At 44.1% G+C, this 17,456-nt stretch overlaps 1 protein-coding gene across 6 annotated transcripts in view; it reads left to right on the top strand.

Moving 5' to 3' along the window:
• The window catches only part of SEPTIN6 (septin 6), a 71,289-nt gene extending 58,949 nt beyond the window's left edge, over positions 1 to 12,340 (top strand). For 2 of the 6 annotated variants that reach the window (XM_037164099.2, XM_037164095.2), the window contains exons 9-10: positions 1,676 to 1,866; positions 9,214 to 11,121. In XM_037164099.2, coding sequence (XP_037019994.1) covers positions 1,676 to 1,866; positions 9,214 to 9,238 — 216 coding nt within the window. In that variant the 3' untranslated portion in view covers positions 9,239 to 11,121. Of the gene's footprint in view, positions 1 to 1,675; positions 1,867 to 4,079; positions 4,125 to 7,956; positions 11,122 to 11,323 lie in introns of those variants that run through there. The other 4 variants (XR_005085083.2, XM_037164097.2, XM_037164098.2 and 1 more) reach the window with 4 other exon arrangements.
• Positions 12,341 to 17,456: the final 5,116 nt, after the last annotated feature.

The following is a 17,456-nucleotide window of genomic DNA, read 5'->3' on the forward strand; positions in this document are numbered from 1 at the left end:
GCTGGTTTACACTGCAAGCCTGTCATCCACCGCCCCTTACTAAATGCCAGTCCCAAATACCTGTAGGACCTAGAGGCCTGACCTCCCTCATGACATGCTGCAAGTGCTACAGAATCCTAAATTCTCTTTTGAATCCTCAAAAAAAAAAAAAAACTGGGTCTGGCTGGTGTGGCTCAGTGGGTTGAGCACGGGCCTGCAAACCAAAGGGTTGCTGGTTTGATTCCCAGTCAGGGCACATGCCTGGGTTGCAGGCCAGGTACCCTGTAGGGGGTGCACAAGAGCCAACCACACATTGATGTTTCCCTCTCTTTCTCCCTCCCTTCCCCTCTGTCTAAAAATAAATAAATAAAATCTTTTTTATAAAGTGAAAATTATGCTTGGTCTACTCTTACTGTTTAAGGTGGTTTTTCTCATTCTAGTTTGTTACCACCTGTACCTCTTGTTAAAAGAGATTTTATTTATTCATTATTAGAGAGACAGGGAGGGAGGGAGAAAGAGAGAGAGAAACATTGACCAATTGCCTCTTGTATGTTCCCTAACCGGGGACTTAACACACAACCCAGGCACGTGCCCTGACCAGGAATCAATTGAGTGAACTTTGGCTTTAAGGGATGAGTCCCAACCAACTGAGCCACATCGGTCAGGACATCACCTATACCTCTTGATCCACTTACCACAATGGCTTGCCAGAATATTCTTGCTGGCCTCTGGCTCTATTCAGGGCTAATCGATCCTCCCCTTGGTCAAGACTGAGGTTTTCACACTCATTCTGTTTTGTAAAACTTAAAAAAAAAATCTCTTTCTATGTTTAAGAACAAGTATGTCCTTCGACCAGCTCTGGCATTTGTTGAAGTTTGCTTTCCAATCCATGGTGATCCTCCCTGACTGGAGGAGATGAAAAACGCCAGGAGCCCTAACACATTGGGAGATCTCACTGTCCAATCAATAATGTATAGAATGGATGGACCTTGGTTGGACAAATTCCTTAACTTCTCTCACCTTCTGTTTCCTCATAAAATGCAGATAACAAAAGAACCTACCTCGTATGAGTGTTGTGATGGTTAAATGAGTTAATATATACAAAGTTTTTATAAAAGTCAGTGCCCGGTCTGCAATAATCATTCAACAAATGTTATACTATTATAATTGATATTACTAACCATGTGGTAACTCATTTTATTTTTTGAGGACATTCTTACTGATTTTTAGAGAGAGGGAAAGGGAGGGAGAAAAAGAGGGAGAGAAACATTGATGTGAGAGCAAAGCATCAGTCAGTTGCCTCACATGCACCCCAGCCAGGGACTGACCCCGAAACCCAGGCATGTGCCCTGGTTGGAAATCAAAGCCTTGATCTTTCAGTTTATAGGATGATGCTCCAACCAGCTGAGCCATACTCTCCAGGGTCCATGTGGTAACTCTTTTAAAGAAAACGTTTGATTAAACAGAATGCGCAGTTCCTTGACTATATTTAGGAGCAGAAACTTGGAAGTAAAATGGCAGGGGGAGACTATCCAGAACACAGTGACCTTTGGTGCCATCATAGCTGTCTCTAACAGAAGTGTCTCTTGAGGTCTCAGGGTCCTACAGCGTTGGAAGTCCCCAGTCACTCTGTGCTCAGCTCAGCTGGGAGCTGCTCACGGGGGACTCCCCCAACCTCCCTGTGCTTTTTTGCCAGCTGCACGAGAAGTTTGACCGTCTGAAGAAACTACACCAGGACGAGAAGAAGAAGCTGGAAGATAAGAAGAAATCCCTGGATGATGAAGTGAATGCTTTCAAACAGAGAAAGACGGCGGCCGAGCTGCTCCAGTCCCAGGGCTCCCAGGCTGGAGGCTCGCAGACTCTGAAAAGGGACAAAGAGAAGAAAAAGTAAGTGAGAGGCTGCTGTGGCGTGGTGGCTTCTTTCTCCTCCTGCTCATCCCCCTCAGGGTGGGACCTGGAGGCTGAAGAGGCCTCAGAGATGGTGAGCAGAGGTGAGCTGTGGACTTCAACCAGTTTGGGTACCTGTAACTGGTCTCAGTGTCCCCGCAGGACCTTCGGATTTCCTGAATTTGGGGAACTGAGAGTAAGTCATAGAGGCCCAGGCCCTTTGTTTGGCCTGCTTAGGAAAGTCCTGCAAAGTCAGGTAGGAAGAGAGGGAGGGAAAGGAGAGGAAAAGCAAAAGGACCGTGAGAGGGTAGAAAGAAGGGAGGAAACAATGAGTGCCACACAGTTATGGGGAAAAGATGAACAAAAAGGGGCAGACAGAGGGTAGTGGGAGAGAGTCTTCACAGAAACCTTTGGGTACGCTCTCCCGTGGAGAGGGGTTGGAGCCGATGGGCTTACAGGCCTGCTTTCTCGTCCTATGCCTGAGGTGTTTGCCTCTCTCTGTTTGCAGGCCAAGCCTCTCTCTGCCTAGTTCTCACTAGCTGCAGCCAGCAGTTTAACTGCTGCTGTCAAAGGTTGTAGCCCAGTTCCGGTTTCTCATCCTTTTGCTGTCCATCCTCTTGACTGTTTAGTTGTTTCTGGCCTGGGGCACTGAGAACTTGGTGGGGATCCCTCAGATGCTGGTACACTCTGGGTGCCCCATTCTCAACCTGGGGAATGATTTTACAATCTGCCTCTTTTCCCTGGTGTTTGGTAAGGCAGGATAGCATAGGCTCCTGATTACCATGGGGGCCCGTTATCCTCACCCACCTCATTCCTCATCCCAGAACCAGAGAAGAGAAGAGCATATCTGATGGGACCTATACAACAGCATGAAAAGACCCACTGGTCCCTTGTGCTCTGTAGTTGTGCAGTGTGGCTCAGGAAGCCCTCAGATGGAGTGTTAGACAATGTCCTTAGTAAAGGGGCTTGGGGATCTGAAAGATGCCCATGGTCATTGCCCTCTGTTCTTAGCCACTTGTTCTTGACTCAATTATCAGATATTTGGCAAAAGAAGGAAACATCTTCCTTTCCTCTGTGCCTGGCTTATCACTTAGGAATAAAATAGTGGCTTTTGTACAGTATTAAAATATTTTATATTTGAAAGCACTCAGCTTTGCAATCTGATTATTCTTTATTCAAAAGTATAATTTGAACATTTTCACCAGTTAGTCTAGACATTTGTGTTACTGAACCATAACCATATATGTCAAAATTCACTGATTAATTAACTCTTTTTGGTATTATTTGACGGATAAAGTTCAACTGGCCAGGAAAAATGCCTCTTTGGGAACACTGTATATTAACTGATCTGTCTTGGTGTGTTAGTTGTGCCAGCAGGCATGGATTCCTATTTTTAAGACCAGAAAAGTCTAAATTGGTCTTCCAGCTGTAACCTGCTGCTTTCATAGCCCTGTGGCATTCATTAAGTCAATCCCTGGGGTAGTTTCACAGCCTGCTTGCAGGAATTAGAAGATTCATTTGTTCGAATCCCACTGACAGACACTAAACTATAAATATTCTCTGTTCTGCTGGGAGTGGAAGTTTCTCCCGGGTTTTTCCCCAGTTGCCTTGAATTACTTGATGCCTCCTACTACCCCCACCCCTGCCAACCTCAGGCAAAAGACTCTCTCTACAGTCTCCAGGAATGTTTGGCACTGGTGATGGTACCCTTTTCTAATGCTGAGTGAAATTTTTGGGTGAAAACCTTACTAAGCACGTGGCACCTCATGTTAGGAATAAGGACCTGACAGAACAGGCTGTCCTCTTTCGTACTTCCAGATATATGAGTGGCTCCAGACCTGGGCATCTTATATAATTCTTTAAGCAGTTATCTGACTTCTGAAATACCCATTGTGAGACCTGTGTCACTGTGGTCCCAGAGTAATGATGGTGGTGGTGGGTATGAGGGTAGAAGTGGTGATAGTGGCATTTCCGATTGAGAAATGGTGGTTGGTTATAATAGAGTCACGTCCTTAGAATTTCCTTTGGCTGCCTTTAGCAGTTAAGAAAGAGTACCTGTATTTCAGGGATCCCTACCAGCCCACCCTCCCCACCTCCCCTCCTACTACTCCTAACCTCCTTTGACCTCTAACTCTTCATTATTTGTGTGAACACATAATATTTGATTTCTCCTCAAGTTCACTCCATCTTCATCAGCTCTTACTGTTTTACAGTTAACTCTGCTGTTTGCTGCATGCTGCATGAGACCCAGGGTCCTGGTAAGCTTTATTAACTCTAAATAGAACTGACGGTGGCTTCTAGAACACATCTCCCCAAATCCCACCCCGCCTCAACACACATATCTAATTATAAAATAGGCTGCATCATTGCCCTAACTGGTTTCCTCTTGTGACTTAGAATATTAAGGAATAGTCTGGTGTGGTCTCAAGTGTACATGTGGAATGTTTCCCTGCCTGATTAAAAGTGGGTTGTTTTCAGACTTCTGCTGAGAGAACAGCTGGGTAGCATAGGTGGATCAATATTTGAGGTTCACTTTTGACCATTTCTTTCTAAAAGAGCCTTAAGCATGACTTTCAAAATTAGCTAGACTGTGATGAGGAGGGAAATTGTTGGACTTAGCAGCCCTGCTTTGCAGTTGTCACGGCAGCATTGCCCCCCAGGTTTGGGAATGTTCTGAGCAATTCCCTCAGGGGGCAATTTCTTATTCGAAGGGTTCAAGTTCTCCAAATTTTTTTGGCTCTGTGCCCACCCCCACCCAAACTATAGTGAAAGTGGAAGAAAGTCAGGACTCTCAGGTATTATAGAGTTCCTTACATTTAATTCTACAAGGTACCAGTTTCATGAACACCTACCTAGCTTTGGTGAGATGGGTTCCTTAGTGCTACGTGTTGTACCTGCAGAAGGGAATAAAGCAGTTCCTGGCATCACGCCATTTATAGTTGACTGTAGCAATGATGAAGCACCTGTTCTATGAGACTCAGGTAGTAGATAGTGAGGGAACGTAAATGCGTTTCATTTCACACAATTAAGCTTATTACTATTGTTTACCAGAGAAACTTTACCAGAGAAACTTTCAAACAGAAGCGCAAGAAGAGAGAGGACAGCAGAGTGCAACCCAGTTGCCCAAAACCCAGCCCCCGAACAACTGTCAGCGTGGGGCTGATCCCGTTTCATCTATTACCCCAAACCTGCTGGATTATTATAAAGCAAAACTCACATTATTTCATCTGTAAATACATTAGCATCCATTTTTAAAAGAGGTAATGACTCTTTAAAACAAACAGCCGTGGCCGGCATGGCTCAGTGGATTGAGCCTCGTCCTGTGAACTGAAAGGTCACCAGTTTGATTCCCAGTCAGGACACACGCCTGGGTTGCGGGCCAGGTCCCCAGTTGAGGGCTTGCGAGAGGCAACCGATTGATGTTTCTCTCTCATATAGATGTGTCTCTACCTCTTTTTCTCCCTCCCTTCCTCTCTAAGAGTAAATAAATAAAATCTTTTTAAAAAAGCATAACCACAATGCCACCTACAAAATTAACAATTCATTCACATAAAATTCCCAGTCAGTGTTCAGAATACTCCACTTGTCTCATAAATGCCTTCACATTTGGTTTGTTCAGATCGAGGAATATAAAATAGTAAGGGCTTCTCCCCACTTACCAATGCAGCTTATGATTTAAATGGAGAGCCTGCTGTTCATCACCAGACTGAGCTGCAGTTATTACACTGGGGACTTTAGGCAGCTGGCAAAACATCCTATTTTCAAGCAAGTCCCAGAGAGGAAGTCCGCAGAGGCGTCTGAAACATAAGGCCCGTGAAACTGGGCCAAAGGAAACAACCCTAAAAGAACAATGAAACGATTTATTGTCTAGCCTAATGGCAAGTCTTTAGAGTCCCTGTTAGTTGACTGGAATTGAGCAGCAGATTTCTATTCAGGAAGACGATCACTTCCTATACTGTCCTCTGTGGTGGTCCCAGTGCCTTGCAGTGTGTCTGATACCTGTAGAAGCTCAGTCCACGTGTGTCCTCTTTGTTCCCCCATTTTAATGAGGAGAGTAGAAAAGATGTATTCTGGTAAGTTAGATCTATTACTGAGGCTGAATTAATACAGTTTGACACAATTTGGTTTACATTTCCCTGAGTAAATCATTGTTAGTGGCCATTACTGAAATGAATTCTGGCAAAACTATAATTAAAGCGTTACTTTATAAGTGAGAGGCAATTAGCAAACAGCAGGAACAGCCAACCTCAACCCAAGTAGGTCGAGTTTTTTCCTGGCAGGCTTCTCCCCAGAAGACCACAAAAGCAGTTCCAAACCAAATAGGGGAGGGAGGACTTGGCTCTGTGGGACCTGAAAGCAGCAAAGGCAGCCTGTTCCCTCCCCAAAGCCTTCATCCTCGGGCAGATCACAAAGGCCACCCCTCAGTAAGGAGACTGAGGCTTACTGTTCCTTACTGGTCTTGAAATTGCTTGGGACACTACTTACTCGTGGTTGTCTGAAACTGCCAGACAAACAATTCTTCTGTGACCTGTACAGTTGTAGATCCTGTGTCTCAGTGGTTACTGGCCCCCGTCTCTTGGAGGCTGCACGGTATATGCAACAGTGTACATGTATCAAAATATGTCAGCCTTCCTGTGAAGTCTAGAACATAGGCGACTGCAGTGTTGTTTTTTAGGTTTCCCTTCCTCTGGGAAGTAGACAAAAAAATTAAATAAGAGAGGAGCATTCATATAACATCCTAATACTTTTCAAAGTGTTTTTTCATATGGTATCTCACTTTAGCCTTTACAACAATCCTGTCAGGTAAGGAAGGAATAATCTTCAGTTGATGAGTACACGGAGGAGGAATTTAAGAGACTTAACCAAGGATCACACAGTGAGTTAGTGGCAGAACTAGAACAAGATGTAGAATTCCTATTCTTTTTTTTTTAAGGTTTTATTTATTTTTAGAGAGCGGGGAAGGGAGAGAGAAAGAGAGGGAGATAAATATCAATGTGTGGTTGCCTCTTGCATGCCCCCTACTGGGGACCTGGCCAGGTGACCTGACTGGGATCAAACTGGCAACCCTTTGGTTCGCAGGCCAGCACTCAATCCACTTAGTCACAGCAGCCAGGGCAGAACTCGTGTTTTTGGTATAAATTGCCATTCAATGCATGCGTGTAGGTGTATGGATGTATTCACTCTGAGGAAGTAACTGTACAAACATACATAATCATATGCTTTTAACTATCCCTCCAAATATCGAATAGTCTTTATTTAGTGAGATAAATGTATTCTTCAGGTAAAAAACAGGGGCTTAGATCCACAGCCAAGGTATTGGCAGGGACACTATGGTATAATTAAACAGCCAAGGAATTCAGGCTCTGATTCTGGTTGTCTTTTTCTTTGTGAGTGGGCAAGACAGTTGATTTCCCTGTGTTTGTCAGTCTCCTCATGTATGAAGTGGGGATGGCTACTACTTGCCCTGTTTATGTCACAAGGATGAAGTTTAACTGAAGGAAAGGTCAAAGTGCCAGGTGAACACAAACCAGTCATAGATTTCCATAGTTCAGGTTTTCAGGTGACTGTTCTGAAACAAGACACTTCCCAAACAATTATTGCCCCAGGGTGCTACTTAGCTAATTAGGACTGCTCTTGCCCCAGAGTACCTATTTAGCTGAAAGGCTGTTCCAAAGGCTACCTGGGGTGAAACCTGAACTTTATGTGCTTTCCCTGGGGGATAAGGCAGTTGGTAGCTGAGAGCATGGTGCTCTGTCCAGTGGCCTGAGACCCCCTGGAGATTTCCTGAAGGTATTTCTGTACAAGGTGCCTGGTGGGGGGGGCATTAATCAGGACCTAGTAATTAAGAAGAGAGAAAGTATTCTTGAGACTGTTGATAATTATTTTTTAGCTAATACCACCACTGCTGCCATAAGCAAGAAAGCATGTTCCCAGGAGCTAATGCAATATAGGACCTTAAGATCATTTAACATAGCTATCTATATATTCTAACTTATCTATTAGTCATTAGGAGAAAGTTTTCTTCTAACCTGTTTTTTTTCGTACATTAATCCATCCATTCATTAACCCAACTTCTCTTTTTATTTTCAGTTTGCGCTTCCGGTAGACGCCCTTTCCTGCACAACAGACCTGGGCCTCCCTTTTTCTAATTACCCCTTAACATGAGTCGGGGGCGCACAACCAGTGCCCCTCACTCTCTTCCCGCCAAAGTTCATAGAAGCTGGAGAGTCTGAGGATGGTGTCTGGCCTCTGGTCAGGAAGCCAGCAGCCATGTGGCTTAGACATGCATCATGCATCCCACTTCCCCTCCCAGCACTTCCCGCCAGCCACTTCCCATCTCCATCTTTGCCAGACTGTACCATGTTCAGGGCTCCTGCCTGCTGCTCTCCACCACCAGTTTCCTTGTTTGCACTCTGATGGCTGCTCGCTTCCCTGAGGTATTTGCCTCCACTGTGGCTGGGTAAGCAAGCACCAGCCAACAAGGCTTTCCCCCTTAGTGCCTAGTCACCGGGCTTCCCCGAGTACCTGCCGCCTCCCAGCAGAGCCACAGCTCCTTCTCAGAGGGCTCCAGGAGAGCCTTTGGCGCCTCTTCCTTTAGGCCTCTCAGCCCAGCCCTTTCCGGTTTTGATTCACTCAAAGTAACTGTACTCAAGCTGTGTGTAAATTCCAGAATAAGTTTATCTACAGCAAGCCCCTCCCAGAAAACATGACTGCTGAAGGAAATAGCATAAATTCCCTCTCTCTATAATTCTGGATACCCCACAGATGCAGAAAGGGAAATAAACCTGAATGTTACCACCAGCCTAGTGTCTTGAATGATAGGTTTAAGGACTTCTTCCGAGGTGTGTCAGCATCCCCTCTGTAATCTCCCTTAGGGCTCCACACCATCCCCCAAAGGCAGGGTCAGTAGCGGGTATAATAACCCCGTGTCACAAACTGCCAAAATGAGCGGTCAAAGAATCAGTGTTTTCAGTTTTGCTTTGACGAGTCTTCCAGTTTATTTATTTGGGCAATGTGATTATGAGTTTTAATCCGTATTTTGCATACAGACTGGCTTCTCCTAATAAGAAGAGGTGAGATTATCAACTGGAGAGGAGGAGTGTTTGTTATTCCTCGGGAGGTCCCTAACTTTGTCTCCAGTCTACAGATTTGGTTTATAAACATTCCAGTCCTCATTTTGATCAAGGGGGCTATCCGATAATGGCTCTGGGAAATCCTTGGAACTGGAGAGCCCTCCGTTGTCAGGCGCAGTGGCCTTTGGTGTGTGGCCAGTGAGAGAGTGAGAGCTGGAGGTGAGCTGGCAATAATCTGTGGCTAACATGCCCTTTCTCTGCCCTTCCTTTGCAGTAATCCATGGCTGTGTACTGAATAGTATCCCCCGCTACAGCTGGACTGGACTCCATTTAGCCTTTTAAACCAAGGTTCCAATTTTAACTGACAGCTTTCCTGCAGGGTGCCAGGAAGCTGGGCCCCTCGCCCTTGCCATGTACTTCCACTTCGTCCCCTCTTCTTTTGAGTTCTGCTTCCCAGTCTCACTGGCGCTGACCATGAACAAGTTCTTTTTAATTTTTCAAGGGTTTTTTACGTTTTGGTTAGTTTCTTTCAAAACACTGTTTATCAAGGCTATGCCAAATATTCAGGCTTTTTTGAAGTGTTGCGAATGGCAAGAGTTTCTCTCTTCAGTCATAGATAATAATAATAGGAGGCGAAAGGTAAGGTAGAGAAAATCAACATCAAACACATGCACACTCTTGATCTTTTCTTGTTGGTAAAGCGAGAGTGCAGTTTTGATATGTTATTGTTTGGTGAGTCACTGGTTAGTGGCACCGGCAAGTATGAAGGGCTTGCTGCCAAATCCAAGTCTCATAGTGGAACATTATAGCAGACCCTATGCCTTGCAGGGTTTTTTGTTTTTTTTTTCTTTTAAAACACGAACTTGGACACTCACCCAGTAGCTCAGAGAGACGCTAAGTTAGGGCTGTCCAGCCTTCTAGGGAAAGGCGGCTTGTTTGCAGCTTTGATGTTTCCAGGTCTGGTTTCACAGCTGCTTCCCACGAATCCCAAACATAAAACAACCAACCAGTCTTCCTCCCCCAGGGTAGTTCTTTGCATCTCAAACAGGGCCCCTCATTTGCATTTGTTTACAGATTAAGTACTTGAGGCTTGAGGAGCTCTGAAAACTCCAAAACTTTTAGAGCCACACGCAGCCTTTGAGAGACCTTCAGAGACTAGGCAGGGCTTTTGTATTGAGCGAGAAATTTTGGTTCGCAAGACAGAAATGACCCACTTTTTTTGGAAGAGAAAATCGAGGCCTAGAGAAGTGAAGGGACTTGCCAGAGGTCCCAGGGCTGTTTTGTGGCAGAAGCCAAGCCAAACTCAGTATCTCCTGATTCCCGGTCCACCTCATTAAGGGATTCAGTCTGTTCATTTCTATGTGTTCCTAGAGACAAGGTCTTCTGATGCTCAGAGAACCTGAAGAGTTGGTATTAGAGGCCTCTTGCATTTTTTTTTCCCATAGAAAAATATCCAAGGATGAGTGGGTAAAGGCGGGCAAAGCAGAAGACTTCAGACCAGCTCCTGAACTGACTGCTTCTGCTGACAGTAGGGGTCACCAGCAACCGTGAGCTGGGCAGCTTTCCTGGAAGTCTGGAATGGGGCCCAGGCACGCTTTGCTTAACAGGGGCCCTAGATGATCCTTATAATCAAGAAAGTTTGGTAAATGAAAATCTAACCTGTGCGTGAGCATAAGGCCTTTAGGAAGTTGATCCACACTATGGAAAAGAATTAAAATTGATATTTTATTGGGTAGTTTTCTTTCTTTTTTTAATTGTATTACATCTATTATTGGGGTGACATTGGTTAGTGGTAGTTTTCTTGCTGTAGAGAGAAAGATTCCCCCTCCCCTTTGGTGAAGGCTTTCTAATGAGTATGGTTGTTGCTATTTTTTTTAAATACCCTAACTACTCTGTTTACTTCTGGTGAAACAAAACCAGTCATTAGAAATGGTCTGTGCTTTTATTTTTCCAGACTGGACTGGAACAGCTTTCCTGAAAAATCCCCAGGTGTACACACACACACACACACACACACACACACACACACGCACCCTAGTTTCTCTTAAGCCAAGAAGTTTGCTTTTCCTAGCCGCAGTGCAGATCACTTTTGTTTTTGTTTTTGTTTCCTCTTTTAATCGTGTGGCATTCCCATGTGGCTGTTAATATGTGCTTGTTTTTAATTAAAACAAGAAGCTTCAAACCGGTGTGTGGTGTTCTTAAAACCTTCTCAGCCTGTTTCCCGGTGGTGATGGGCCATCAGTGACCCCATTTCTAACCTGTCTTCTGCAAGTATAATCTGTTCTACCTCACGCTGCCCCCCTCCCATTGCCCTGTCTTACTTTGAATATTCTTTTTCTTTGGCTAATTCCGTGTTTTCTTTCTCTTTCTCTCTCCCTCTCCAGCTTTTTTTAATCTTGTCTTCAGCAGCTGCATTAAATCTAAAGGAGAAGACTGCCATTATAGAAGAGTTAGGGTTCCACATTGTGTCAAGCCAGAAACCAATCAATTCCCTCTTCCCCCAAACTGCACACACACACACACGCACACACTCTACACACTCAGCAAGTGTTCATATGTCCCTGTGTCCAGGCAAGAAGCTCTCTCCTGACTTACACGGTATTTTAAACAGAAGTGTCTTGTCCTAACCTAACAAGGCAGGAAAAGAACCATCAGAGCTGGAGAATGGACCAAGTGTAACCTCAGAGATCAACTACAGGATAACTCACCCAAGTGTAAGTGACTGGGGCAGGAGACCTCAGCTGTGGGTGTGGAAGTGCTGTTCTCAAGTTTTCAGTTGAATTTTTTGTTTTTCTTTTTAAACACGAATTCTCCAGTTCAGTGGGTTGACTGTCTGCAGCCACTATTAAACATTTCTGAATATGGAAGGGAAAGTCAAGCGACATCTGTATCTTCTTCAGCATTCACAGACCTCCTGCTGACCCACAGCAAGGGCGACAATGGATCCACTAACACTGAGTGGGGAAAGGAAAGATGGGAGGGGGGTTAAGTTTAGTGAGAGAAAAATCAATCCATTCAACTTTCTAAAGCCAGTTGAGGTTTTGAGAGAGGTTTCTGCTCAACCTGGGATCTGGCCGGAAAGCTTTCCTGTTGAAAATCTGCCTTGAATTCATTGGTTTAACTTGCATCAGAATACCATGTGAGTGTGCTCATTCCCGTATATCCCGACAGCCATCACCATCCCACTGTCCAGTGTCTCTTGAGAGAGCCTCTTTGCATGTTTTCCAGAATCTGTGTTGTTTTTCCTTTCTTCTCCTTTCTTTTTGCTCAAAGGTGTGACCACTCACTGCCCCTCTGGGGCTTCCAATCACCAGGAGAAACATCCCAAAGCCATCACTGTTTAGCTTGATACCTTTCTAATGTCCATGTCAATTTTCAATAAAATTCAAAGAAATGCTCAATGGCTGTGTGATCTGATCTTAAACCATTAGGTGATGCGACTCATCACAGTTTGCTTTAGGAGCAGGTGGCCGCCTTCCAAGTGGATGATTTGAGGGGCTCAGGGAGGCACCATCAGCCAGTTAGGTGGGCTTCCCTGTCCCCTCCCTCCTCCATCTGAGCTTGAAATTCTCATGGATGAGCGTGCGAGATGGATGTAGACAGGAAGTCCTCTACTTTTCCTTTATTAGCATGGATCTGACTGATCTATTGAGCTCATCATCTAGGATAATAGATGGAAGAAGTAAGAGTGTCAGATCCCACAAAACAAGATTCTCCTCCCATTTAATCCTGTGATGTAAGCACCCTGGAAATTCATGACTGACTGTTATTTATGACTCAAAAGGCATTCATTTAAAAAAGGTTTTATTTACTTACTGTTAGAGGGGAAGGGAAGGAAAGAAACATCAAGGGGACCTGGCCAGCAACCCAGGCGGATGATGTTTCGGTTCGCAGGTGGATGCTCAATCTACTGGGCCACACCAGCCGAGGTCAAACAGCGTTCTAAAGGTAGCAAGTATTTTGTGTCCTGGGTCTACCAGGGAGGGAAGCTCTTGTCCGGGCCTCCCATCCTGAATGAAAGTGGGCAAGAGGGAGGGTGGTCAGTTTTTATAAGTTTGCTTGGGGTCGAGGTAGAGATTCCCACCCCACCCCTCTTGGCTTCATTTCCCGAATGGCCCGATGCTGGAGATGGGGTAGTGGTCCATATCCTCATGGTACCCAGGCCTGAAGGAAAGGACACTGGCCTGCATCTGTATAGCTTGAACACTAGGGGGCAGCCGAATGAAAGCCTGTGACACCACTGAGTAGCGGCAGGCAAGGTGTGGAAAAATACAGGCTGGAGCCTGACAGCCTTGCTAGCCATGTGCGTTGTGGTCAAATTGTGTTACAAACTTCCGTGTAAAGGGGGAATATCAGTAACTCCCTTGCACGGTGATTGTGAAAGCTATACAAGCTCATGTAAATTAAAAGACCTTGGGCGTTCCATAAACTACTCTTTATTAAGGATGGAGTTTCCTCTTTACAAGAAGTTTCTTAGGTTCCTCTAATCCACCATTTCTCAACCTTAGCACTACTGACATTTGAGGACAGATGATTCTTTGTGGCAGAGACCTGGCTATTGTAGCATGTTTAACAACATCCCTACCCACTACATGTCAGTAACACTCCATCCCATCCCCACTTGTGACAACGAAAAATGTCTCGACAATGCTATGTGTCTCCTAGAGGGCAAACTAGCCTTGTGTTGAGAATAGTTGCTCTAGGTCAGGGGTCAGCTAACTTTTTCTGTAAAAGGCCAGCAGGGTAATACTTTAGGCTGTGCAAGACATCTGGTCTCTGCAACTACTCAACTGTTAACTAAAGCACAAAAGCAATCATACATCATATGGATGGAACAGGATGAGTGTAGTTGGGCACCAACAAAACTTCATTTACAGACACTGAAATTTGACATTCATGCCCGAATTTCATTTTCACATGTCCTGAATCATTATTATTTTGATTCTTTTCAATCATTAAAAATGTAGAAGCCATTCTCAGCATGAGGGTCATGCAAATAGAGATGGTGGGGCCAGAGTTGGTCTGCTGGCCGCAGTTTGCCCACCCCACCTCTAATGCATTTTGGTGCTTGTTGATGCATCATCAGACTAAAGCTGTTAGAGGCTGCTGGCTGGTCAAAAGAAATCAGAAATGAAGATACATGACTGAAGTTTTCATGCAAGTTGTGGTGGGCGGGGAGTGGCTTTGATCAACTAAAATTTGCACATGGCTTTGCTAGAGCACAGATGGGAGGCATGGGCCTGCTGTATCGATGAGGTCCTGCTCCTGTGGCTCTGAGCAGCTGAGAATGCCAGCTACTTCTAGGAGAAGGACTGGGCCTGTGATACCCTCAAAAAAGCCCAACAACCAGGGCTCCTATCTGAGATGCCCCCACTTCAGGAGATTCATCCCTTAATGAAACGACAGCTTTCTTGCAAGCCCATCCTTTTGAAATGTGGGTACCTCTTCAAAGAGTTGTGCATTTGAACAGTAATACCTCACAGTGGCTTTGTCACCTACACTTACCTTCCGTTGCTGTCCGTCCAAGTCCTCCATCATCACTTAGCTTGTTTAGCTTGAGCTTTAGAAAGTCCCTGCTCTGGGATCAATATCTATATGATTACATATGTATATATCTGTTATATATAGGATTATGGATGTACTCCTCATCTTGGTTTTGGGCTTAATCAGGTTATGATGGCTTCATCAAATGGTAAGGGTATGTTGAACACTTCCTATGGGTTTGGTTTTTGCATGAGACCTACTTAGACACTGGTTTTGAGGAACTTAGAGACTGGCCCCAGTTTAACTACTCAACCTTATTTTCCAATACTTCCTAATACCCACTATCCCTTCCAGTACTCTAAGTGTCTGCTCAGGCCTCTCCCCGTGTTACCCAAATGATTTATTGACTTTGTCTGAAATATCCTCTACTGATTTAAATCCTGCCTTTGGGGCTCAGGCCCTCCCTTTTCCTTGAAGCCTTTCTTGATCCCATCCACCTACTCTGATCTTTGTTTTTTGAACTTCTTATTCAGACTTTTATAATCTGCTTCCTGTTTGAGCCTCAATAGATGTTAAGCTTCCTCAGGAGAGGAACATAATTTATAGCACTACTGAGGTTCCAGTACAGTGCATGGCACACAATAAAAAGTGATTAAGATGTAGCTACATTGAGATTCTTCACCAATGTAGGGAACTACTGCACTTTACTAGCACTTAATTTTGAAATGAAGTGACAAGAATAGTTCAAAGTATACCCACATACTCTTGGCCCAGATTCACCAATTGATAGCATTCTGCCGCATTTGCTTTATCATTTGTTCTATTTTTTTCTGAGCCATTTGAAGGTAATTCACATGTATCATGGCCTTTTACCCCTAATATTCCAGTAGGTATTTCTTAAAAACAAGGATATACTCTTATATAACCACAGACAGGTATATTAACTTCAGTAAATTTAACATTATTACACATTTTTAAAGGTTTTACATATTTATTTTTCAAAGTTTTCCTCCTTTGGCCACTCACTGACTCCCCCATAGGAAAGGGCAGGGAGGGAAGCCCAGAGCTGTGTGTGTGTGTGTGTGTGTGTGTGTGTGTGTGTGTGTAGTGTAAAGACAGTAGCAGAAGCCTGTTTCAGAACAGAGAAACATGATTGAGGGGAGGAGGGTAGATGACTACAGGAAGTTTCTGGGTTGTTTTAGGATCTTGATGGTTGCATTGTTCCCTCCACTTTTCAGATAATTTACTTCTGTTTAGGGGTTACAGTTCCTGCTCACTGAGAAATCATCTGTGACTTGTGAGAAGGGAATGGTTTGCGGTAGGTTGGCAGAAAGATTTTTTGGTCAGGAGGTTTTCTAGAGAAATAAGGTCATGGATAATCATGGCATTTTTTTGTTTTGCTTTCTTGAGATGAAACTGTGCATTCCATAGTGGGGATTACAAATGGAATCCAGTTATGGCTGTTCAAAGTAAATGGTCTCTAACATCAGTTTCATTGCCTTTCATTTTGTAATCCAAGTTCAAAAGACAGATTGCAATTATTTGTTCCTAACTGATGAACAAGCTTTCATCCAAACTAAGAGGATGTGGCTTTTATTTTCTCAAATCTTTTTCTAGGAAAGATACATATTGATGGCAATGCTGTTGTTGATGACGGCTGGCACTTAGGCCGAAATTAATCCAACTGTAAAATAACAAATCAGATTAAGATATAGGCTTCAAGAAAGTGAATTTCACAAGACTGGCAATCAGAAGAGCCTTCACTGAGTTAGTCATTCACTTAATGCAAGAGATATGCCCTGGCTGTTGTGGCTCAGTGGATTGAGTGCTGGCCTGCAAACCAAAAGGTCATCAGTTCCATTCTCAGTCCAGGCACATGCCTGGGTTGCAGGCCAGGTCTCCAGTTAGGGTCATGTGAAAAGCAAGCAATGAATGTATCTTTCGCACATTGATGTTTCTCTCCCTCCTTTTCTCCCTCCCTTCCCCTCTCTCCAAACATAAATAAAATAGAATGAAATATCTCTGGAGTGCCCACACTAGCCAGGCATAGGTGCTAAAAGCAAGGAATTCATAGGTGAATTCTAGGCCTGTGATACCTGTGATACACTGGGTGGGTAGGAAGAGTCAAACTATTTTTTTTAAGTTCAAAGGTGATACATGCAAAGACGAATTATTTTTAAAAAAACAGGGCAATGCATGGCAAATGTCTGGAGAAGCACTGGATAGGGAGTCAAGTGACCCAGATTATGATCTGTTTTGCTGTGAGTCTCTACAGTCTTTGGTAAGTCAGTTCACCTCTCCAGCCTGAATTTTCTCACTCATACATCAAGGACTTGAATTTATGATCTCCAAGTTTCCTATCTAGTATTGTGTTTTGATATGATAGCTCAAAGACTGCCATTGCTTCATTCAACATGAATGCTTACCATAGAGTCAAAGACAAAACACTCAATACAAAATGGACAAGACAGACATGGAAATAAGTCATTATGAAACTGTAAAGTGGTGTCTTTTCAAAATATTTTATTTATTTTTAGAGAGAGGGGAAAGGAAGGAGAAAGGGAGAGAGAGAGAGAGACATCAATTGGTTGCCTCTCGCACGCTCCCAACTAGGAAGTGCCAGCACTCAAGCACTCAAGCCAGGCTTATGCCCTGACTAGGAATGGAACCTGGAAACAAGCCAGCGATCCTTCAGTTTATGGGATGACACTCAACCCACTGAGCCAGGGCAAAAGTGACATTATCTTCTGCTCTTCTCAGTCTAAGACACCCCTACACATAAGATGCATCATGTAATAAAAATATGTCATTAAAAAGTTAAATAGGGAAATGGATTGAAGCCACTTCATCCAATAATTCTGCTACCAAATAGGGCATTGAATTTTATGCAGGGCTCTTTCTCCTCACCAAGACTGTAATCAATTTTAGGACAACAGAGAAAACTCAGAAAAAGGAAAACTCTTTTTCCTTTTTTTAATCATACTGGGTTCCGCAAAAGTAGATTTACAGTTGTAAGTGTGTGAAACACAGAGT

Source organism: Artibeus jamaicensis, unplaced genomic scaffold (genome assembly GCF_021234435.1).
Source record: "Artibeus jamaicensis isolate MK-2021 breed Jamaican fruit bat unplaced genomic scaffold, CSHL_Jam_final contig_1686, whole genome shotgun sequence".
Classification (NCBI taxonomy): domain Eukaryota; kingdom Metazoa; phylum Chordata; class Mammalia; order Chiroptera; family Phyllostomidae; genus Artibeus; species Artibeus jamaicensis.